General features: G+C 43.3%; 1 protein-coding gene across 1 annotated transcript in view; it reads right to left on the bottom strand.

Annotated features, from left to right (window-relative positions):
- Positions 1–19909, bottom strand: part of MAP4K5 (mitogen-activated protein kinase kinase kinase kinase 5) — a 293565-nt gene that overhangs the window by 182782 nt on the left and 90874 nt on the right. Inside the window, exons 7-8 of the mRNA XM_033950939.1 lie at positions 15452–15494; positions 5996–6068 (exon numbers count right to left, since the gene is read on the bottom strand). Coding sequence (XP_033806830.1) covers positions 5996–6068; positions 15452–15494 — 116 coding nt within the window. The remainder of the gene's footprint in view (positions 1–5995; positions 6069–15451; positions 15495–19909) is intronic.

Below are 19909 nucleotides of genomic sequence, written 5' to 3' on the forward strand. Positions count from 1 at the left end.
GGAAACCAATACTTCTAGGGAACCTCTTAAACAGAAAGTTCAAAAAAATAAATAGAACATCCACCACCACTCCCCTCAAGCATCTCATGGGGATTACACTGGTATCTGGTGGACAGGCAGGTACAGTGCACAGTCACCCCAACTTCATCAGCTGCCTAGATTCAAAATGGCATCTTTTAATATCTAGAAGGGTGACCAAGCAGGAGCAATTGGGGTTCACTACTGCCCATTAACTAGACACCAGGGAAACTCTGGTATATGTCAATGGGGGTGGGGTATCGAAGGGCAATGGATTTAACCTCACATTTGCCTGACTCAGGACCTACTATCTGTGTTACTGCATGCCAGTGTGGTTTTCAAGATCTCCACAATGAATATAGAAACATAGAAACATGACGGCAGATAAAAGGCCAAATGACCCATCCAGTCTGCTCATCCGCAGCAACCATTATCTCTTTCTCTCTCCGAAAGATCCCAAGTCCCAGGCCCTCTTAAATTCAGTCTCTATTTCCACCACCTCTTCCAGGAGAGTGTACCACACACCTACCACTCTTTCTGTAAAAAAGTATTTCCTTAGATTACTCCGGAGCCTATCACCTCTTAACATCACCCTATGTCTTCTCATTCCAGAGCTTCCTTTCAAATGAAAAAGACTCTACTCATGCGCATTTACATTATGTAAGTATTTAAACGTCTCTATATATCTCCTCTCTCCTGCCTTTCCTCCAAAGTATACAGATTGAGATCTTTAAGTCATATTCCTTATGATGAAGACCATGCACCATTTTAGTAGCCTTCCTCTGGACAGACTCCATCCTTTTTATATCTTTTTGACGGTGCAGCCTTCAGAATTGCATACAATATTCTAAATGAGGTCTCACCAAAGTCTTATACAGGGGTATCAATACCTCCTTTTTCCTACTAGCCATACCTCTCCCTATGCAACCTAGTATCCTTCTAGCTTTCACAGTCACCTTTTCAACCTGTTTGGCCACCTTAAGATCATCACATACAATCACACCCAAGTCCTGCTCTTCTGCCGTGCACATAAATTCTTCACCCCCTAAACTGTACCCTTCCCTTAGATTTTTGCAGCCCAAATGCATGACCTTGCATTTCTTAGCATTAAATTTTAGCTGCCAAATTTCAGACCATTCTTCAAGCTTCGCCAGGTCTTTCATCATGTTATTCACACCATCTGGAGTATCTACTCTATTGCAGATTTTTGTATAATCCACACAGAGGCAAATCCTACCCGACAACCCTTCAGCAGTATTGTTTATAAAAATGTTAAAAAGAACAGGCCCAAGAACAGAACCTTGAGGCATACCACTGGTAACATCACTTTCCTCAAAGTGATCTCCAATGATCACTATCCTCTTATCATCTTCCACTCAACCAGTTCTTGACCCAGCCTGTCACTTTGGGACCCATCCCAAGGGTACTCAGTTTATTTATTAGACGTCTGTGTGGAACACTGTCAAAGGTTTTGCTAAAATCTAAGTACACCACATCTAGTGAATACCCTCTATCCAATTCTCTGGTCACCCAGGCAAAGAAATTGATCAGATTTGTCTGACAAGACCTACCTCTAGTGAATCCATGTTAATTCTGATCCTGTAATCCACAGGATTCCAAAAACTTCACCATTCTCTGTTTTAAAAACGTTTCCATTAATTTACTTACCACAGAAGTCAAACTTAGCGGCCTGTAATTCCCTACTTCTTCCTTACTTCCACTTTTGTGGAGAGGGACCACATCCGCCTTTCTCCAGTCCTCCGGTACCACTCCTGACTCTAGAGAAGCATTGAAAAGGTCAGTCAGCGGAGACACCAGAACTTTCCTAAATTCCTTCAGCACCCTTGGATGTACACCATCCGGTCCCATCACTGTGTCTACCTTTATTTTAGCTAGCTTCTCACGAACACAACCCTCTAAAAATCAATTAGGGTCTTCCATCCCTATTCATGTTTGTCTTCTGCAGTCTTCTGCATGCCTCTATTGTTTGCAAATCTGTCTCAAACATATTCATTGTGGATATGCTGAAAACCTGACTGTCTTGGTGTATCCCAAGGACTTGGTTAAGAACTCATGGTCTAAATGAAAGACACACAAACAACATTCATCCCATCCTCAATTCAAATACTGTCACAAATACTGTCAATTTGAAAACTAAAAAAACTTCTTCTGGCACAAGGGATCCTCACCATGTATAAATGACATTAGGTCTGAACTATTTAGGCAGCCTTATTGAGTGATACATCCAAACTAATCCAGATATGGTTATAGAATCAACACCATCCAGAGAAAATATAGGATGTGTATGACAAGGCAGAGATGTTTATAAGTATTACTGCACTGTATGTTTTCTGGGAACTCATGCGAGCTCAATTTAGGAGTCGTGGTCATATGAATTTGAAAAGTCACCAAGTCTGCATCCATGAGATTATGGAAGCACCCAATCATCCAAAGTACAGTCCCAAGGCCACCTCCATATGCCAGTCTCATATATGGGCCTGGAAGTAAAGGAGCTGCCAATACTAAGCAACAGCCAATACATAAGAACAGCCTTACTGGGTCAGACCAATGGTCTATCAAGACCAAGTAGTTCGTCCTCACGGTGGCCAATCCAGGTCACCAGGGCCGTACTGACCAACTTGAGGTCCAGGATCGGCCTCCAGTCCTGGCATTATTGTGATTTCTTAGAGGCCGAGGAGCGAGAGCCCAAGGTTTGCTGTCTTCTGCCTCCGCTGGACCTCTGACATGATCACTGAAAGGACCTCTGTGTTGCTTGGCCTACCTCATAAGGACAAAAATTCAAAAGTCTCAAAATTGCCCAGTCCCAGACCCCTAGCCACCCAGGATCTGCTGTATGGTAAGGCCCTGGGACAACGGACCATAACAGTTGCCATCAGGTCATCCAGACCCTTGCCAAATAGCATCTGCCCCTGAAAGGGGAGTTTGCTCAACATGCCTTTAGAGTCAGAATCTCCTGCCCACTGTAATCCAAAGCATCCATAGAGCAAAGGCTGACACCTTACTCATAAATCTAATATCATACAGAGTGTCCGCTATATAATTCACCCAGATAGGAGCATTTGGGGGATCCTCATTGTTCTCCAGAACAAAGGAAGTTGCAGATGCCATCTTAACTCTAGGGTCAAGGCTTCAAATTGTCTCTTGAGAATCAAGTCCACTTTACGATCCCAAGAATCCTTTAAAATCACACCTCCTTCACTGGGCAGGGATGTACATTTGGTGACCTGCACCGCAACTGAATCCACCTTCGACTGAATAAACAACTGCTGGAAATTTGAAGCCATCAGGTAAAGCTTGGCCATAGCCTTAGCCCCCACAGTTACCCCTCTGGAGACTCCCAGTGGTCTGTGACCAGCTTTCTGATGTCCGGATGTGAAGGAAAGCACGTGGTCGGAGCAACAGAGCTGCTCATAACTGAGCACCGAGACAAGGAAGCTGGAGGGATTTCCAGCATCAATTCTATCAGTAAGGCAGAAATAATACCCAAGCGCGCAGAGGCCCTGAAGACAGCACTACTCTCATGCAAAGAGCAAGACTCTGCCAGCAACAAACAGTGGTATGGAACTGGACTTTCAATCCTCCCAGTCTATGTCAGACTGAACCTCTGAATCCAAGCCTGTGTCCTCGTCTGGCTGGGGCGCATGCTAAGAACTGCCCTATGCCACCACCTCTGGGGTTCTGCAAGCAGACACAGAGTACCTTGGCAGGTCAAATAGGCATTTCATATGAGGCTCACAAAATCCGAGGTAAAACCTTGAACTGGGGATCTTGAGGACTCCAGCAGAGATCCCCTGCCAGTCCTCCAGGGCTCTGTGGCCCCCATTAATCTGCGATTGGCCAATGCACCTTCAGAGGGCTCTGGAAAGAGTCTCCTCCCCTGGGAGTATGCTTCCTACAGATCCTTAGCCCTGGAGAACTCGGAGGAGGCAGAGCTTGAGGCTCTCACCCCTCCCTCATGCACTCTACTGCACGTGGGACATGGACACTCCTAAGTTGGCCACCATCCAGCACAAACCTGGCATGATATAAGGGTAGGAAGGCCTGAGGGTCCATCTCTGTTGATTTTAAGCAAAATTGAGGGGTTTATGGCAGAAAAAGGCTTTAGAGAAAAAAAAAAAAAAAAAAAAAAGATTGTTTAAAATTCAAGATGGCTGCCACCAACAAAATTGCATCAAAAGTAGCCCGTGGAGACTTCCTTGAAAGACAAAAACACAGGGTAAAGGGTTTTAGAGCAGAGAAACCTAGGCTCTGGGTACAGAAACCTTCAAATTTGACTTTTGAAGATCGATCCCTCCCTCCGATTTTCCCCATAGAATATAACAGCCTTACTCCCTGTGTCATGTGGCGCTTGCCTGCTTCAGCATAGGAATTCAGCTGAAACAAACGGAGAAGAAATTTGCCCAGCAAATTCACTGGACGAACCTGGTATTCAGGTTATCAGTCACACAGAGGTCAGACTGAGCCTCAACCCCCCAAAAGACTCATCGCGAAAGAGGGGAGTACCATTCAGCTGGCTATTAAACCCCTTTCATTTTGATAGTTTCAGAAGCTGCCACTCTGTATCGGCTCATATCTTACTCAACACATTTTTTCAAGAATTACAGTACAAAGGCTCTAAATATATGTGATACAGATTGCTTTATAAAGATTCAGACTCCTGAGGCAGGCCAAGTGGCCGAAACATACGTGTTGAGTCTCAATCATAATAAAGAAATTGAGCATCACAGGTCATCTTTTCTGTTTTTCTTGTGTGCTATTAAACCCGGCCAAGACGAAATGGAGCCAAACAGGCTGCACTCAAGCTTCTGATAAAACAGGAATGTGAATAGCTATGCAGGGGACGGCCCCCGAGCTCAAAAAATAAAAAAGGAGGCTGGCTAGCTAGGTGCCCCCAGAGGCTGATCCTGCTAACAGCAAACTTCATCAGTATTAGATAATGACATGGTGGCAGGTACCTGTGGGTAACCCACCGAAATAGAGGGGGGGGGAAGTGCTCACTGCGGGCATGGGGACAAGGCCATCCACCGCCTTGTAGAGTGAATAGCCTTGTCCCTATAGTTAAGGGAGGGAAGGCGCACGGTCACTGATCGCGCGCAGCCCCCCCCCCCCCCCCGACCACCTCTCCCTCCCTCCCTCCGGCTAAATCTATCTTCCTCCCTCCCTCCCTCCCCCTTACCTTTGTGGCGCTTTAGTAAAGAAACTTACTGAAGCTGGTGAAGCCTGCCTGCCTGCAGTCGCGTGTGTGTAGGTGGAAGCTTCTCCTCTGATGCAACTTCCACCCACACACACGCGACTACCGGTACAGACAGGCAGTCTCCGCCGGCTTCAGTAAGTTTCTTTACTAACGCACCGCGATGGTAAGGGGGAGGGAGGGAAATTCTCAGGCTGCTGAAGTGCAGTGAGGTGGCGAGAGGGAAGGATGGATGCTGCGGGGACGGAGAGGTGAAGGGGACATTGGGGACAGAGCAGTGAAGGGGACGTCGGGGACAGGGCGGTAAAGGGGACAGTGGTCCGTTGACGGGGCAGTGACGGGGACAGATTTTTTCCCCGTGTCATTCTCTAGTCAGCATCTTTTCCCAGGCAGAGGTCCCAATAAGTGGAACTCTGGGCACCGAGCCTCCAATCGAACACTTAGAAAAAAAATGCCCAAAAATAAAACGCAGAGCAGAAAAACTGAGGAGGCAGAAGCAGCTCCTTAGGAAGGAGGTGGAGTTGAAAAAATGATTGACAGTTTTCTGCAAGCAATTTGTTGGTTCAGATACAAAATCTTGCAGTTCAAGACCACTAGACACACTGCACTAGATTTAAAGTTATTTTGCCACCAGCCATTCTCAACCCCTTATATATAATGTATTTCCAATATTCTGTTGTGTTGAAAAGAATAAAATGCTATATTTATTGTTCAATAAATATTTTAGCAAACCTGATATCAAGAACAAAGTAAATTCTTCATTACCAGTAAGGGGTACCGATGAAAGATTTTCTCTTTGCGATTGTTGCTGTTATTTTTGCTGCTACTCCAAAATCAGCTGAAAAAGATATAAGATGAATACATTTGAATTAATATAATGTCTAACAGTGAACCTACTTAAAAGGAAAATATAAAATAAGGCAATGTCAATTAAGCATACAGTCACAATCTAAATTACAGTTCCTTAAATGCCTTCTGAAATTTTATTTTCAGAAAATGAATAGCATTCCTATCATGAGGGCTTATAAATGAGTAAGGACCATAGATCAGGGGTATCAAACTCATAAGGGACCAAAATCTAACACATAGGCTAAGTCACGGGCCAAATTTTTTAATAAGATACTTAGGGGGTCCTTTTATTAAGGTACGCTAACAGATTTAGTGTGCGCTAAATGCGCACCTTAATAAAATGACCCCTTAGTCTTAGGAGTATAGGGTAACAACCTCTCCAACCCCACGCCGGCTCTTTGATGTAAACAAAATAAATAAATACTTTTCCTTTCTTTTAGGTCCTAGTTCACGGTTGCTAACATCAGCTCTGGCAGGATACACATTTCAAATCCAACATATTGCAATCACAAAACAGAAACTAAAATTATTTTTTCTACCTTTTGTTGTCTGGTCATTATTCCAGTCATGTTGGTCCCAGGCTTTCTCAACTACCCTTTTATCCAGCATCTCTCCCTCCTTCCCCACCACCCCAGGATCCACCAGCTCTCCCTTTCTCTTCCCTCCTATCCAGTATCTCTATCCTCCCCTCCACACCATCCCTTGTGTCCAACTTCTCTCCCTTTCTGTTCCTTCCCTGCCTCCATCCCATTGTCCACCATCTCTCTCCCTCTCCTCTGTTTTAGACCCATTAGTTCTTCCCCTCACTTTCCCCCCCCAACCCACCATAGAGAGATTAAATGCAATAGCAGTTCTTTGCAATAACCTCACACTGCAAAAATGATTCTAGGATAATGCTGTCAGGACCGGCATCGTGCACACGTCACTCAAGCCTACAGTAGTGCTCAAGCTGGAGTGAGTCCTCATAGCTGTTCCATGTCACCGTGGAAAGCTTGAGCTGCCAGGACTCCTGTCGTCTCCCAACGACAGCTGAACCAATTACGTTCTACCAGCAGCTGCACCCCTAGTCCTCCGAAACCTGAGACTTGGTTTTCAACCTCCGCAGCATGTTCCCTCTGCCGTGATCCTGCCCTACCTCTGACATATGGGCCCACGGCAGAGGGAACATGCTGCGGAGGTCGAAAGCCTAGTTCATCCTACACTTTTTTGAATTCTGTCACCATTTTCTTCTCCACCACTTCGCTTGGGAAGGCATTCCCGGCATCACCCACCCTCTCCATGAAATAGAGTTTCCTGACATTACTCCTAAGTCTACCACCCGCAACCTCAAAAAATGTCCTCTAGTTTTATCATTTTTCCTTCTCTGGAAAGTATTTAAATATCTGATCATATCTCCTATGTTCCTCTTCTCCTCTAAAGTATACATATCCAGGTCTTCCATTCTCTTTTTGTACATCTTTTGGCACAAGTCCCATACCATTTTCATTGCCTTCCTCTGGACTGCTTCAAGTATTTTTACATCCTGACCTCCAAAACTAAACACAATACTCCAAGTGAGGCATCACCAACAACTTGTACAGGGGCATCAACACCTGCTGGTTATGCCTCTATCTATACAGCCTAGCATCATTCTGGCTACAGCCACTGCTTTGTCACAGTTTTTTCATCTTCAGGTCATCAGACATTATCACCCCAAGGTTCCTCCCCTTGTCTGCCTCTCACCTTCTAGTACATATGGCTCTCTTGAATTTCTACTCCCCAAGTGCATCACTCTGCATTTCTTTTCATTGAATTTTAATTGCCAAACATGAGACCATTATTCTAATTTGCAAATCCTTTTTCACTCCCTCTGGAATGTCCACAAAAAAAGCAAACTATCATCTAACCCTTCGACAATGAACCAGCATTGACCCTTGAGGCACTAGACTACTCACCTTCCTTCTTTCTAGTGAATTCCATGAGCCATCATCTGGCATCTGTCTGTCAACCATTTTCTAATCCAGTTCATCACTTTGGGTCCTAAAATCAGCCAGTCGAGTTTATTCAAGAATCTCCTATAAGGAACGTGTCAAAGGCTTTGCTGAAATCTGAGTAGGTTACATCTAGTGCATGTCCTCAATCCAATTCTCTGGTTGCCCAGTCAAAGAATTCAATCTGATTCATTTGGTAGTGATTATCATACAATATGGTTTGATATAAAAGCTAAAGTGAACTGTGGACACAAAACTCAAAATCCTGGATTTCAAGTTTATTAGGATTTTATATACTGCCTATCAAGGTTATCTAAGCCAGTGTTCTTCAACCACCGGCCCATGGACCAGTGCCGGTCCACAGAAATTTCCTGCCGGTCCACAGGGCCAGCACTTGCATCAGGCCCAAAACAGTGTTCTTCAACCGCTGGTCCACGGTGCAATCGATGCAGCGTTATCTTCGAGCCAGCACCCTCTTCCTAACTGATTCAGTGCACAAAGCCACGGGCAGTGGCTCCTACGGGCATCCTGCGCCTGAACCGGAAGCTTTTTCTCTGACGTTGCAACATCAGAGGGAAGGCTTCCAGATGAGGTACGGGACGTGCAAGGTGCAATTAGTACTATTATGGGGGTGGGGTCTAGGGTGGAGATTGGGTAGAGATGGGCGGGGTCTGGCCCACGACTTAGCCCAGTGTTCTTCAACCGCCGGTCCACGGACCGATGCCAGTCCACAGAATAATTATTTTATTTCTGCCGGTCCATAGGTATAAAAAGGTTGAAAAACACTGATCTAAGTGGTTTTACAATCAGGTACTCAAGCATTTTCCCTGTCTGTCCCGGTGGGCTCACAATCTATCTAATGTGCCTGGGGCTATGGAGGATTAAGTGACTTGCCCAGGGTCACAAGAAGCAGTGCGGGATTTGAACCTACAACCCCAGCGTGCTGAGGCTGTAGCTTCAACCACCGCGCCACACACTCCTCCATTTCAAGAATGCTGGATTTCAGCAAACAGAGAATTCCTGAAGGAAGAACCAATGGGATGGGAGGATATAAGTGAAATGGGAAGACAGTGGTCCAAGCTGAAAGTAGCTACAAAACTGGCAACTAATCTCTATGAAAAGAAAGATTAGGTTCTTGCCTTCTTCTTTCTAGTAGGCAGACACTCCATTCCTGAACATGTGGGTAGTCAATCCCTTCTGGTGAGAATTTTTGTAGGGAGTTTCATTAGCATTCTTTTGCTCCGCCTCCCATCCATTTGTTCTGTCCTCCAATTTCTCAGTTCATACCAAAGCAGATAGAAATGTGAAACATGACGGCAGATAAAGGCCAAATGATCAGCCCTGGAGAGGAAATAGAATAGGTAACACTCCCCAAAAGACATGTCTGTTCTGCTCATATCATTAAAACATATAGCAGATAAACTGAACCATACATAACAAGGTGAAAAACAAACAAGTCCTCTGTCCTTGTCAAGGCTCGACAAAGGAAAGAAACAAGATATCAAGATTCCCCGGCACCTCTGAAGCAGTAAGCAGGCAAATGAACATCTGATAAGAGACTCCATTCCTGAAACCCATCCTATGTACCAGAAAGAAGATTATCGAGGTAAGAACTTAAACTTTGCTTCTAATGCAACAGGCACTCCATTCCTGAATGTGTGGGGTATATCAAAGCAGTCTCCCAAGTTTAGGGTGGGACAGATGAGCCTTCTGTCAGAACTGAAGATACAAATGCAGAATTCTATTTGCCTGCCACGTCCACCCTGTAAAACGTCATGAACATATGGAGAGAAGACCAAGTGGCAGCCCTACGTATTTCTTCTGGGGATACCACTGAAGATTCCACTCATGAGGAAGCTATGCTTCTAGTAGAGTGCGCCTTTATGGATTTAGGCGGATGTTTTCCACTTCTAACCTAGGCTGAAGAAATGGCCATATGGATTTATCTTGAAACAGTCATTTTCGAGGTTGGTTGACTTCAATGGCCAGCTCCAGCCAATATGATTAGACAATCAAAATTCATTTGTAACTTCCAGGTACCACAGTAAGAATCTGTGCACATCCAACAATTTCAATACTCGATCATTCTTGATCTCAAAGGAATGAAAGCAGGCATGCGGACTTCTTGACAAATGAAAAAGCTGCAAACTGCTTTCAGTAAGGAAGATGGGACTGTTTTATCAGAATTTCGGATTCAAGCATGATCTCTGAAGGACAAAAACACTCATTGGGCGGAGGTAATCACTACTAAAAACACAGTCTTGATGGTGAGATCCATCAGGGAAGCTTGCTCCAGAGGTTTATAAGGTGCTCTTGCTAGCGCCCGGAGGACCGGATTAAAATTCCATGTTGGAAAAGGCTGCCGCACCAGAGGATGGAGGTATAATGCGCCCTTTAAAAAACCTGGCCACATCTGTTTGGGTGGCTACGATGCTCTTATTAAGTCTAGGCCCAAAACAGGAGAGCCCTACAATCTCAACTTTTAGGGAGCCAACTACTAGGCCCTTTCACAGAACTTCCTGCAGGAAGGCAAGTACCACAGAGATCGGTGCTGAGCTTGGGTCCTCACTCCTCTGAGCACACCACGTTTGCAAGCACTTCAAGGCTTTGGCATATGTTGCTATAGTCACCTTCTTCCTACATCTTAGAAGGGTGGAGACCACACCATCAATAGCCTTTACATGCTAGCGCCATGTGCTCACAAGCCATGTCGTAAGACCAAAGCGTTTTGGATCCTGCAGGGCAAATGGACCCTGCATGAGCAGCAAGGGATAACAGGGAAGTTTGAGACTTTGATCCATTTGCAGACAAACCAAGTCTGCATACCATGGTCGTCTCAGCCAGACTGGTGCTACTAGAATTGCTGGTCCCTGGTGCACCATGATCCTGTGCAGAATTTGGCCTATCATGGGCCACAGAAGAAAGGCATAAAGAAGACCTGCCTTTGGCCGGGGTTGCACCAGGATGTCCAGGCCTTCACTTTCTGGCTCGTGTCTTTGTCTGAAAAACCAAACCACCTTTTTGTTGGCTGCCAATGCTATCAGATCAAATGTCGGGCGCTCCCACCGATTCATAATACAGGTAAAGGCTTCCTGAGACAATGACCACTTTTCCGGCTGAGGAAATCCACTTGCATACTTGGCTGCTCCTATCACATGCGCTGCAGAGAGCACCAGAAAATGGGTCTCCATCCATTGAAACAGCATCTGGACTTCCAAGAGTAGAGAAGCACTTTTGGGGCCCACCTGGCGATTGAGAGGTTACCACCATTGCATTGTCCGAGAAAGCTTGTACTGCTTTGTTCTGCAATGCAGTCCCAAATTCCTGAAGCGCCAGGTGGATGGCTCGAAGTTCCAAGTGGTTGACTGAGCACTTCCTCTGGGAAGGGGAGCAGCATTTCTGAACTGGAAGCCCCTCGCAAAATGTCCCCCAGCTGTATAGGCAGGTGTCCGTCATCAGAGTCATCCATGAAGAGATGCAAAGGGGAACTACTCTGGTGAGAGACTAGGGTTTCAACCACCAGGCTAGACTCTGACAAGCTTCCACTTTCCAAGGACGCCTCTGGTGAAGCGTGGCTCTCTGTGGGCACCATCAGGAGAGGAACGCATCCTGGAGTGGACAAAAGTGTGCCCTCGCTCTGGGGATTATGTCCTTGGTTGTAACCATTGATCCTAGCACCTGCAAAATAATACCAGGCTGCTGAAGCAGACTCTTTCTAAACTACTATATTGGATGCAAAAGCTTCTCTCTGCAGGCTTCTGGAAGGAACACTGTCTTCCCTTGTGTTGAACCAGACTCCCCAGAAACTCCAAAAACTGCTTCGGCTCCAGATGGATTTTCTGAAAGTTGATCACCCAGCCCATCTTCTGCAGCAGTTGAATCACTCTGTGAACCACTAGTTTTGCCTTCGGATTTGGACTGAGCTCTTATAAGCCAATTGTGAAAAACTGCAGGAGGACCTTAGGAAACTGGAAGACTGGATGTCCAAACGGCAGATGAAATTTAATATGAACAAATGCAAAGTGACTGTGGATTTGTGTTTTTGTATTGTGTTTTTTTTAAATTTTTGCTTTTTGGATTTTTGATTGATTGGGGAGCACTAAGCACTTTTGGACTTAAAGCAAGAGCCCAGGACGTAACAACTATTCCAGCAGAGATAAGTACTCCTCCATTCTAATTTATTGTTTTCTATTTATTATATTTATTGGTAGGGAGGGAGGAGTGCAATGATGTATTCAAGCCTGAGCTGATAGTCCTGTGCTCTTATACCTTGAAGTTCATTTTGGCTTTCACTGAGTACTATTTATTAATTAATTATATTATTTATTGAATTTAAATTATTAGAAATTCTCTTTTTTGAAGAAGTTGGAACAAATGTAAAGTAAAGCACATTGAGAAGAATAATCCAAATCATAGTTGCCGGATGCTAGGGTCCATCTCGGAGGTCAGCGTGTTATAGTAACATAGCAACATAGTAGATGACGGCAGATAAAGACCCGAATGGTCCATCCAGTCTGCCCAACCTGTTTCAATTTAAAATTTTTTATTTTATTTTATTTAATTTTTCTTCTTAGCTATTTCTGGGCAAGAATCCAAAGCTTTACTCGGTACTGTGCTTGGGTTCCAACTGCCAAAATCTCTGTTAAGACTTACTCCAGCCCATCTACACCCTCCCAGCCATTGAAAACCTCCCCTGCCCATCCTTCACCAAACGGCCATACACCGACACAGACCGTGCAAGTCTGCCCAGTAACTGGCCTAGTTCAATATTTAATATTATTTTCTGATTCTAAATCTTCTGTGTTCATCCCACGCTTCTTTGAACTCAGTCACAGTTTTACTCTCCACCACCTCTCTCGGGAACGCATTCCAGGCATCCACTACCCTCTCCGTAAAGTAGAATTTCCTAACATTGCCCCTGAATCTACCACCCCTCAACCTCAAACCATGTCCTCTGGTTTTACCATTTTCCTTTCTCTTGAAAAGATTTTGTTCTACGTTAATGCCCTTCAAGTATTTGAACGTCTGAATCATATCTCCCCTGTCTCTCCTTTCCTCTAGGGTATACATATTCAGGGCTTCCAGTCTCTCCTCATACATCTTCTGGCACAAGCCTCCTATCATTTTCGTCGCCCTCCTCTGGATCGCCTCAAGTCTTCTTACGTCTTTCGCCAGATACGGTCTCCAAAACTGAACACAATACTCCAAGTGGGGCCTCACCAATGACCTGTACAGGGGCATCAACACCTTCTTCCTTCTACTGACTACGCCTCTCTTTATACAGCCCAGCATCCTTCTGGCAGCAGCCACTGCCTTGTCACACTGTTTTTTCGCCTTTAGATCTTCGGACACTATCACCCCAAGGTCCCTCTCCCCGTCCGTTATCGTGGATAATACGCTGAAACCTTCCACCCAATGTGCGGCAGCAGCCAATAAAGCAAACAAGATGCTAGGAATTATTAGAAAAGGGATAGTAAAGAAGACTAAGAATGTTATAATGCCTCTGTATCACTCAATAGTACAACCTCACCTGGAGTATTGCATTCAGTTCTGGTCTCCTTATCTTAAAAAAGATATAGTGGCACTAGAAAAGGTTCAAAGAAGAGTGACCAAGATGATAAAGGGGATGTTACTCCTCTTGTATGATGGATTTGCATGCCCATTCTGCACAGGTGTGCTGCAACAACCACAATTACACCTTGGTGAAGGTCTGTGGTGCCATGGCCAGCCCAAAAGGCAAGGCCACAAACTGGAAGTGTTGCTCCAGTACATGGAATCGCAAAAACTTCCTGTGTTCTAGAAAAATAGTAACCAGGGAGGTGGCAAATTGTCCTGGTGCCACTGACACAATCATAGACTTCATTGTCTCATAAACATGGTATCTTGAGGGTCGCATTCACTGCACTGAGGTCTAGAATCAGCCTCCAGTCTTCTGACCCTCTCTTGGGCACTATGAGTAACTGCCTGAGCCCATGTCTTCCTCTGGTACAAGCTCTATGGCTTCTAGATCCAGCAACCTTTGCACTGTTGCTCTGACTTTGACTGCTTATTCCCACCTATGGAGAATCTCGGAGGGGATGAAAAATTGAGCTTGTATCCCTCCCGTATAATGTCCAGCACCATGAAATCTGTGCTGATCTCCTCCCACGCTCTTCAATAGGCCAACTGGATTCACAAACCCAGGCGACAAAAGATACCAACACAGCTGCTTTCAAACCTGAGGCTTCAGCCTCAAAGAGCTCATGAACAAAATCCAGTCTGCGGTCCTAGGCATCCTTTAATACCACGCCTCATTCACTGGGAAGCGAGGTATGCTTTGTAAACTGCACCAGAAATCAGTGGGAACGGATAATGGACAATATACAGGAGCCTTCGGAATAAAACAATGCTTGTTTATTTCAGTCCAAGATATAAAGTAAAGTGGACCCTCTAATCTATGGTTCATAGTTGTTAAAACCTGATCATAGTGTGAATCTGCTTCTTGTAAGGTAGAAATTTTCATGTTTGCTAAGGTATCCAGTTCATTAGCTTTTGCTTTACATGTTTCTGCCAAGATCATAAGATCTAAAGAGCATTTATTTAAAATGACAGTCCAATGACCTAAAAAAGTCTGGTTATCTAAAAACATTGTGGGTGCCTTAACTATGTGTAAGTCCCTAGGGATTCTCCTGGCTCTACAATAATTAATGAGAGCCAAAAATGTAGCTCATTACGAACTAAATTCTTTTTCAATTGGATACCTTAGCAAACACAGCATCTATGCCCATTAAAAAATAAAATAAAATCTGCTCTTCCTGCCCTAAACAGCTGAGTGGCAGAAGCCGCCAGAGCAGAGAGAGCAGCTTGACAGGAGGGATGAGCTGTGCCTAGCAATTACTCTTTTACTCCAACCTTTTACTAGCATGCTATTGTGCTGAACATCGCTAGTAAAAGAAAATTCGCTCCCACAACAGTATTTTTTCTACCTTGGTGTCGGAGTTATGTTCATCTGGGCCTAAGAGTAGCATTTCACAGACTCTTATTAGAGAGCTCTGCAGACCCAAGTGTTCCTGACTCTTTGGACACATTCAACAAGATGTTCTCAGAGCTTGCTTGTTCTCAAACATTCTTAATTAACAATGTACAAATTCTAACTGCAGACCTTGTCTGTTCTGGCAAGAAAAAGTACCTTTTCCACAAAATAAAGCTCCTAAGCTGTAGGCCTACATCTCTCTCATTAAGCTGCTGGTGAAAACATAAGGATACATTTACTAGCATGCATCATTAACACAATTTACTATAGTTATTTTAAAGTGAGGCCCATTATTATTGAGGCGGCCTATTTACTAATAATTCATCTTCATCACGTTAGTAAATTTAGCCCTTAATTTATCATTTCAAATAGCAAATTTCAGTGACTTACCTAACTTTACATCTCCATTGTCTTTCAAAAGAATATTTGCACCCTGAAACAAATGTTTTAAATATTTAATATCCACTATTTACAATATTTTTACATTTCACATACAAAGTAGCTTGTTTTTAGCTTATTTTAGCATAATAGATTTATTTTCTATTGCATGAAGGTCTGGTTGATAGATCCTTTCCTATCATATTTTATAGGTTACTTTTTATGCGTTTTTAGCCTATAAACTGTATTGACCTGTGATCAGATAAGGTGGTATAACAAATTTAGGCCGGCTTTTATAAAGATGTACTGCCAAACAGTGCACATTAAATGCCACGACGCTCATAGGAATAGAGTGGGCAGCTTGACATTTAGTATGCGCTGCTCGGCGGAGCAGTTTTGTAAGCAAAACTTATGCTATATCTGATAAATTTTCCTTTAGATGCAGCAGATGAATCCAGAGACTGTTCAAACTTGTTAAAACACATGTAGGCTGAAAAAACTACAGGAGGACCTTAAGAAACTGGAAGACTGGATGTCCAAATGGCAGATGAAATTTAATGTAGACCAATGCAAAGTGACTGTGGATTTTGTTTTTTTATTGTGTTTCTTTTGAATTTTTGCTTTTTGGATTTTTGATTGATTGGGGAGAACTAAGCACTTTTGGACTTAAAGCAAGAGCCCAGGACGTAACAACTATTCCAGCAGAGCTAAGTACTCCTCCATTCTGATTTATTGTTTTCTATTTATTCTATTTATTGGGAGGGAGGGAGGAGTGCAATGATGTATTCAAGCCTGAGCTGATAACAGTCCTGTGCTCTTATACCTTGAAGTTCGTTTTGGCTTTCACTGAGTACTATTTATTTATTAATTATATTATTTATTGAATTTAAATTATTAGAAATTCTCTTTTTTGAAGAAGTTGAAACAAATGCAAAGTAAAGCACATTGGGAAGAATAATCCAAATCATAGTTACCGGATGCTAAGGTCCATCTCGGGGGTCAGCGCTCAAGAAAAAGATCTGGGTGTTATTGTGGACAATACGCTGAAACCTTCTACCCAATATGCGGCGGCAGCCAATAAAGCAAACAAGATGCTAGGAATTATTAGAAAAGGGATAGTAAAGAAGACTAAGAATGTTATAATGCCTCTGTATCACTCAATAGTGCAACCTCACCTGGAGTACTGCATTCAGTTCTGGTCGCCTTATCTTAAAAAAGATATAGTGGCACTAGAAAAGGTTCAAAGAAGAGTGACCAAGATGATAAAGGGGATGTTACTTCTCTTGTATGAAGAAAGACTAAAGAGGTTAGGGCTCTTCAGCTTGGAAAAGACACAGCTGAAGGGAGATATGACTAAAGTCTACAAAATCCTGTGTGGTGTAAAATTGATACAAGTGGAATGATTTTTTACTGCATCAAGCTTTAAAAAGACTAGGGTACACTCGAAGTTACAGAGTAATACTTTTTAAACCAATAGGAGGAAATATTTTTTTACTCAGAATAGTTAAGCTCTGGAATGCGTTACCAGAAGATGTGGTAAGAACAGTTAATGTAGCTGGTTTTAAAAAAGGTTTGGCAAGTTCTGTTGCGACAGACTTGGGAGAAGCCACTGCTTACCCTGGATCAGTCCAAATATAAATTTGCTGTAAGATTTAGGTATAATAATTACAGACCTGAGGTCAGAAATAGGCTATGATATCAAATCATTCAACTGACCCACATTGGTAACAAAATTCATGGAGAATGATCAAAATAAAGTTTATAAAAATACTCAGAGATATGGAACTCTGTAAGGAAGGCTTGAATACCTCCCTTGGGTGAAGAGTTCACCTTCCAGTCATTGTTGTTTTATAAAAACTTTGATCACTAACTCCACAGAATATTGCTTGGTTCAGTCTCAAAAAACTTTCATAATAAAGATTTTTAACGTATTTGAGAGTCACTGTGTGTTGTACTAAGCTAAACTAAGTATTATTTCAGCACATAGTACAACACACAGTGACTCTCAAATACGTTAAAAATCTTTATTATGAAAGTTTTTTGAGACTGAATCAAGCAATATTCTGTGGAGTTAGTGATCAAAGTTTTTATAAAACAACAATGACTGGAAGGTGAACTCTTCACCCAAGGGAGGTATTCAAGCCTTCCTTAAAGAGTTCCATATCTCTGAGTATTTTTATAAACTTTATTTTGATCACGCTCCATGAATTTTGTTACCAATGTGGGTCAGTTGAATGATTTGATACCCTGGATCAGTGGCATGGAATGCTGCTACTATTTGGGTTTTTGCCAGGTACTTGTGACTTGGATTGGCCTCTGCGAAGACAGGATAATGGGCAAGATGTACCACTGCTCTGACCCAATAAGGCTATTCTTGTATTCTTGAGAAAAAAAACTACTTTCCCCATATAAAACCATTTGAAACCTACTGAAATAAATAACCAATCATGAACTCTGACAGTGTAAGACTTCTTTGAGATACCACTAAAGATTATCAATAGGGTGGGGCTCTGGATTCATCTGCTGCTTCTAAAGGAAAGAAAATTATTTTATTTATCAGTTTTCTATACTGCTCTCCAAGGGAAGCTGAGAACGGTTTACATGAATTTATTCAGGTACTCAAGCATTTTCCCCTGTCTGTCCCAGCAGGCTCACAATCTATCTAATGTACCTGGGCAATGGGGGGATTAAGTGACTTGCCCAGGGTCACAAGGAGCAGTGTGGGTTTGAACCCACAACCTCAGGGTGTCAAGGCTCAGGTATCTCACAATCCAATTAGGCACTCTAAAGCACTTATACACTTAACCTATACCTAAAGATCTTCAAACGCTGTTTACAGTTATATCATGCCTCTTATAATATATTTAAACCACACGTGGGGAATTTCAGAACGCCACCTGTCTGCTATAGTGTCATGCAGTACAGTGTGGCAGCACTCATCACTGGCTCACCCAATCGTGTATTTTTTAACCTATATTTTTTCTTTTTTCTGAGTTTTATATTATTTTCTTTTCTTGATATTTCTGCTCTTCATGATATTTCATGTACTACTTAATAAATAGATAAATAATCTAATAGTTCATATCAAAATCTTTTCAAAGGTTTCAATTCATCATAAAATATCTATTCCATATAGTTCATTGTCATTTCACTCATTTCAATAGATTTGCTTATTCTTTCATTCCCCTAAAGAACATAAACTTAGCTTATTTGTTCAATGTCGCTGTTACACTAAGCCCCACCAACAGAAGATGTGCCCGCTGCCAGAACAGACGCACCAAAAGCAGCATTCTGCTGGGCTGCCACATCAATCCTGTAGAACTTGGTGAATTTATGCAAGGAGGATCAAGTAGCAACCCTAAACTAAACTAAACCTTAAGTTTATATACCACATCATCTCCACGGATGTTGTGGAGCTCGGCACGGTTTATAAGAACTTAAAATATAGGAAGAGAAGGAAAAAAAAGGTTTACATGAACTTATATATAGAAGAGAAGAGTAAGGGGGGATAGAATTACATCCAGAGAAACAGCCAACAACTCTGCCCAAGAGGACGAAACACCTCTGGTTGAATGAGCCTGCATCCTGAAGGGGGGCTTCTTCCTGGTCGTCACGTAAGTCACGGAAATGGCCATGTGAATCCACATAGAAATGGTAGTCTTAGAAGCTGGTCGACCTTTGCAGGCAGGACCTGCCAGAACGAACAGGTGGTCAGAGAGGCAAAACTCATTGGTGACCTCCAGATACCGCAATTAAAGTCTGTGCACATCCAAGGATTGTAACACCCAGTCCTGCTCCCTTGAAACAGGAGGAAGCAAAAGCAGGAAGCCATATTTCCTGATTCACACAGAAAGCGGAAACCACTTTCGGAAGAAAAGAAGGAACAGTATACAGCATCACAGTAGAATCTATAATACACAGAAAGGGATCCCTGCAGGAAAGAGGCTGGAGCTCAGAGAACCTGCAGACTGAGGTAATAGCTACCAGAAAGACTGTCTTGATCGTGAGATCCTTAAGGGATACCTGCTCTGGAGGCTCATACAGCGAATGAGCCAGAGAGCAAATAACCAGATTGAGATTCCAGTTCGGATAGGGAAGGCGCAAGTGAGGCCTAAGAAGCAGAGCACCCTGGAGAAAACGAATCACATCCGTATGGGCTACCAATGAGCCTCCTCAGAGAAGGAGGGCCCAAACACGAAAGACCGACAATTTGTACTCGGAGCAAAGCTACTACGAACCCCTTCTTCAGGCCATTCTGCAGAAACTCAAGAACCCGAGGAATCAATGGAAGAGACTGGTCCACCTGTCCCAGGGTGCACCAGGCCTGGTAACACCTTCAATCTTTCGCATAGGCCGCTACTTTAGGACTTCCGTTTGCTGTGAAGCAATGTGACAATCATAGCTGAAGAATAAACACAGCTAGGTTGTGCGCTCAAGAGCCACGCCATAAGACCAAAGTGTTCTGGATCT

Source organism: Geotrypetes seraphini, chromosome 7 (genome assembly GCF_902459505.1).
Source record: "Geotrypetes seraphini chromosome 7, aGeoSer1.1, whole genome shotgun sequence".
In the NCBI taxonomy this organism is placed as follows: domain Eukaryota; kingdom Metazoa; phylum Chordata; class Amphibia; order Gymnophiona; family Dermophiidae; genus Geotrypetes; species Geotrypetes seraphini.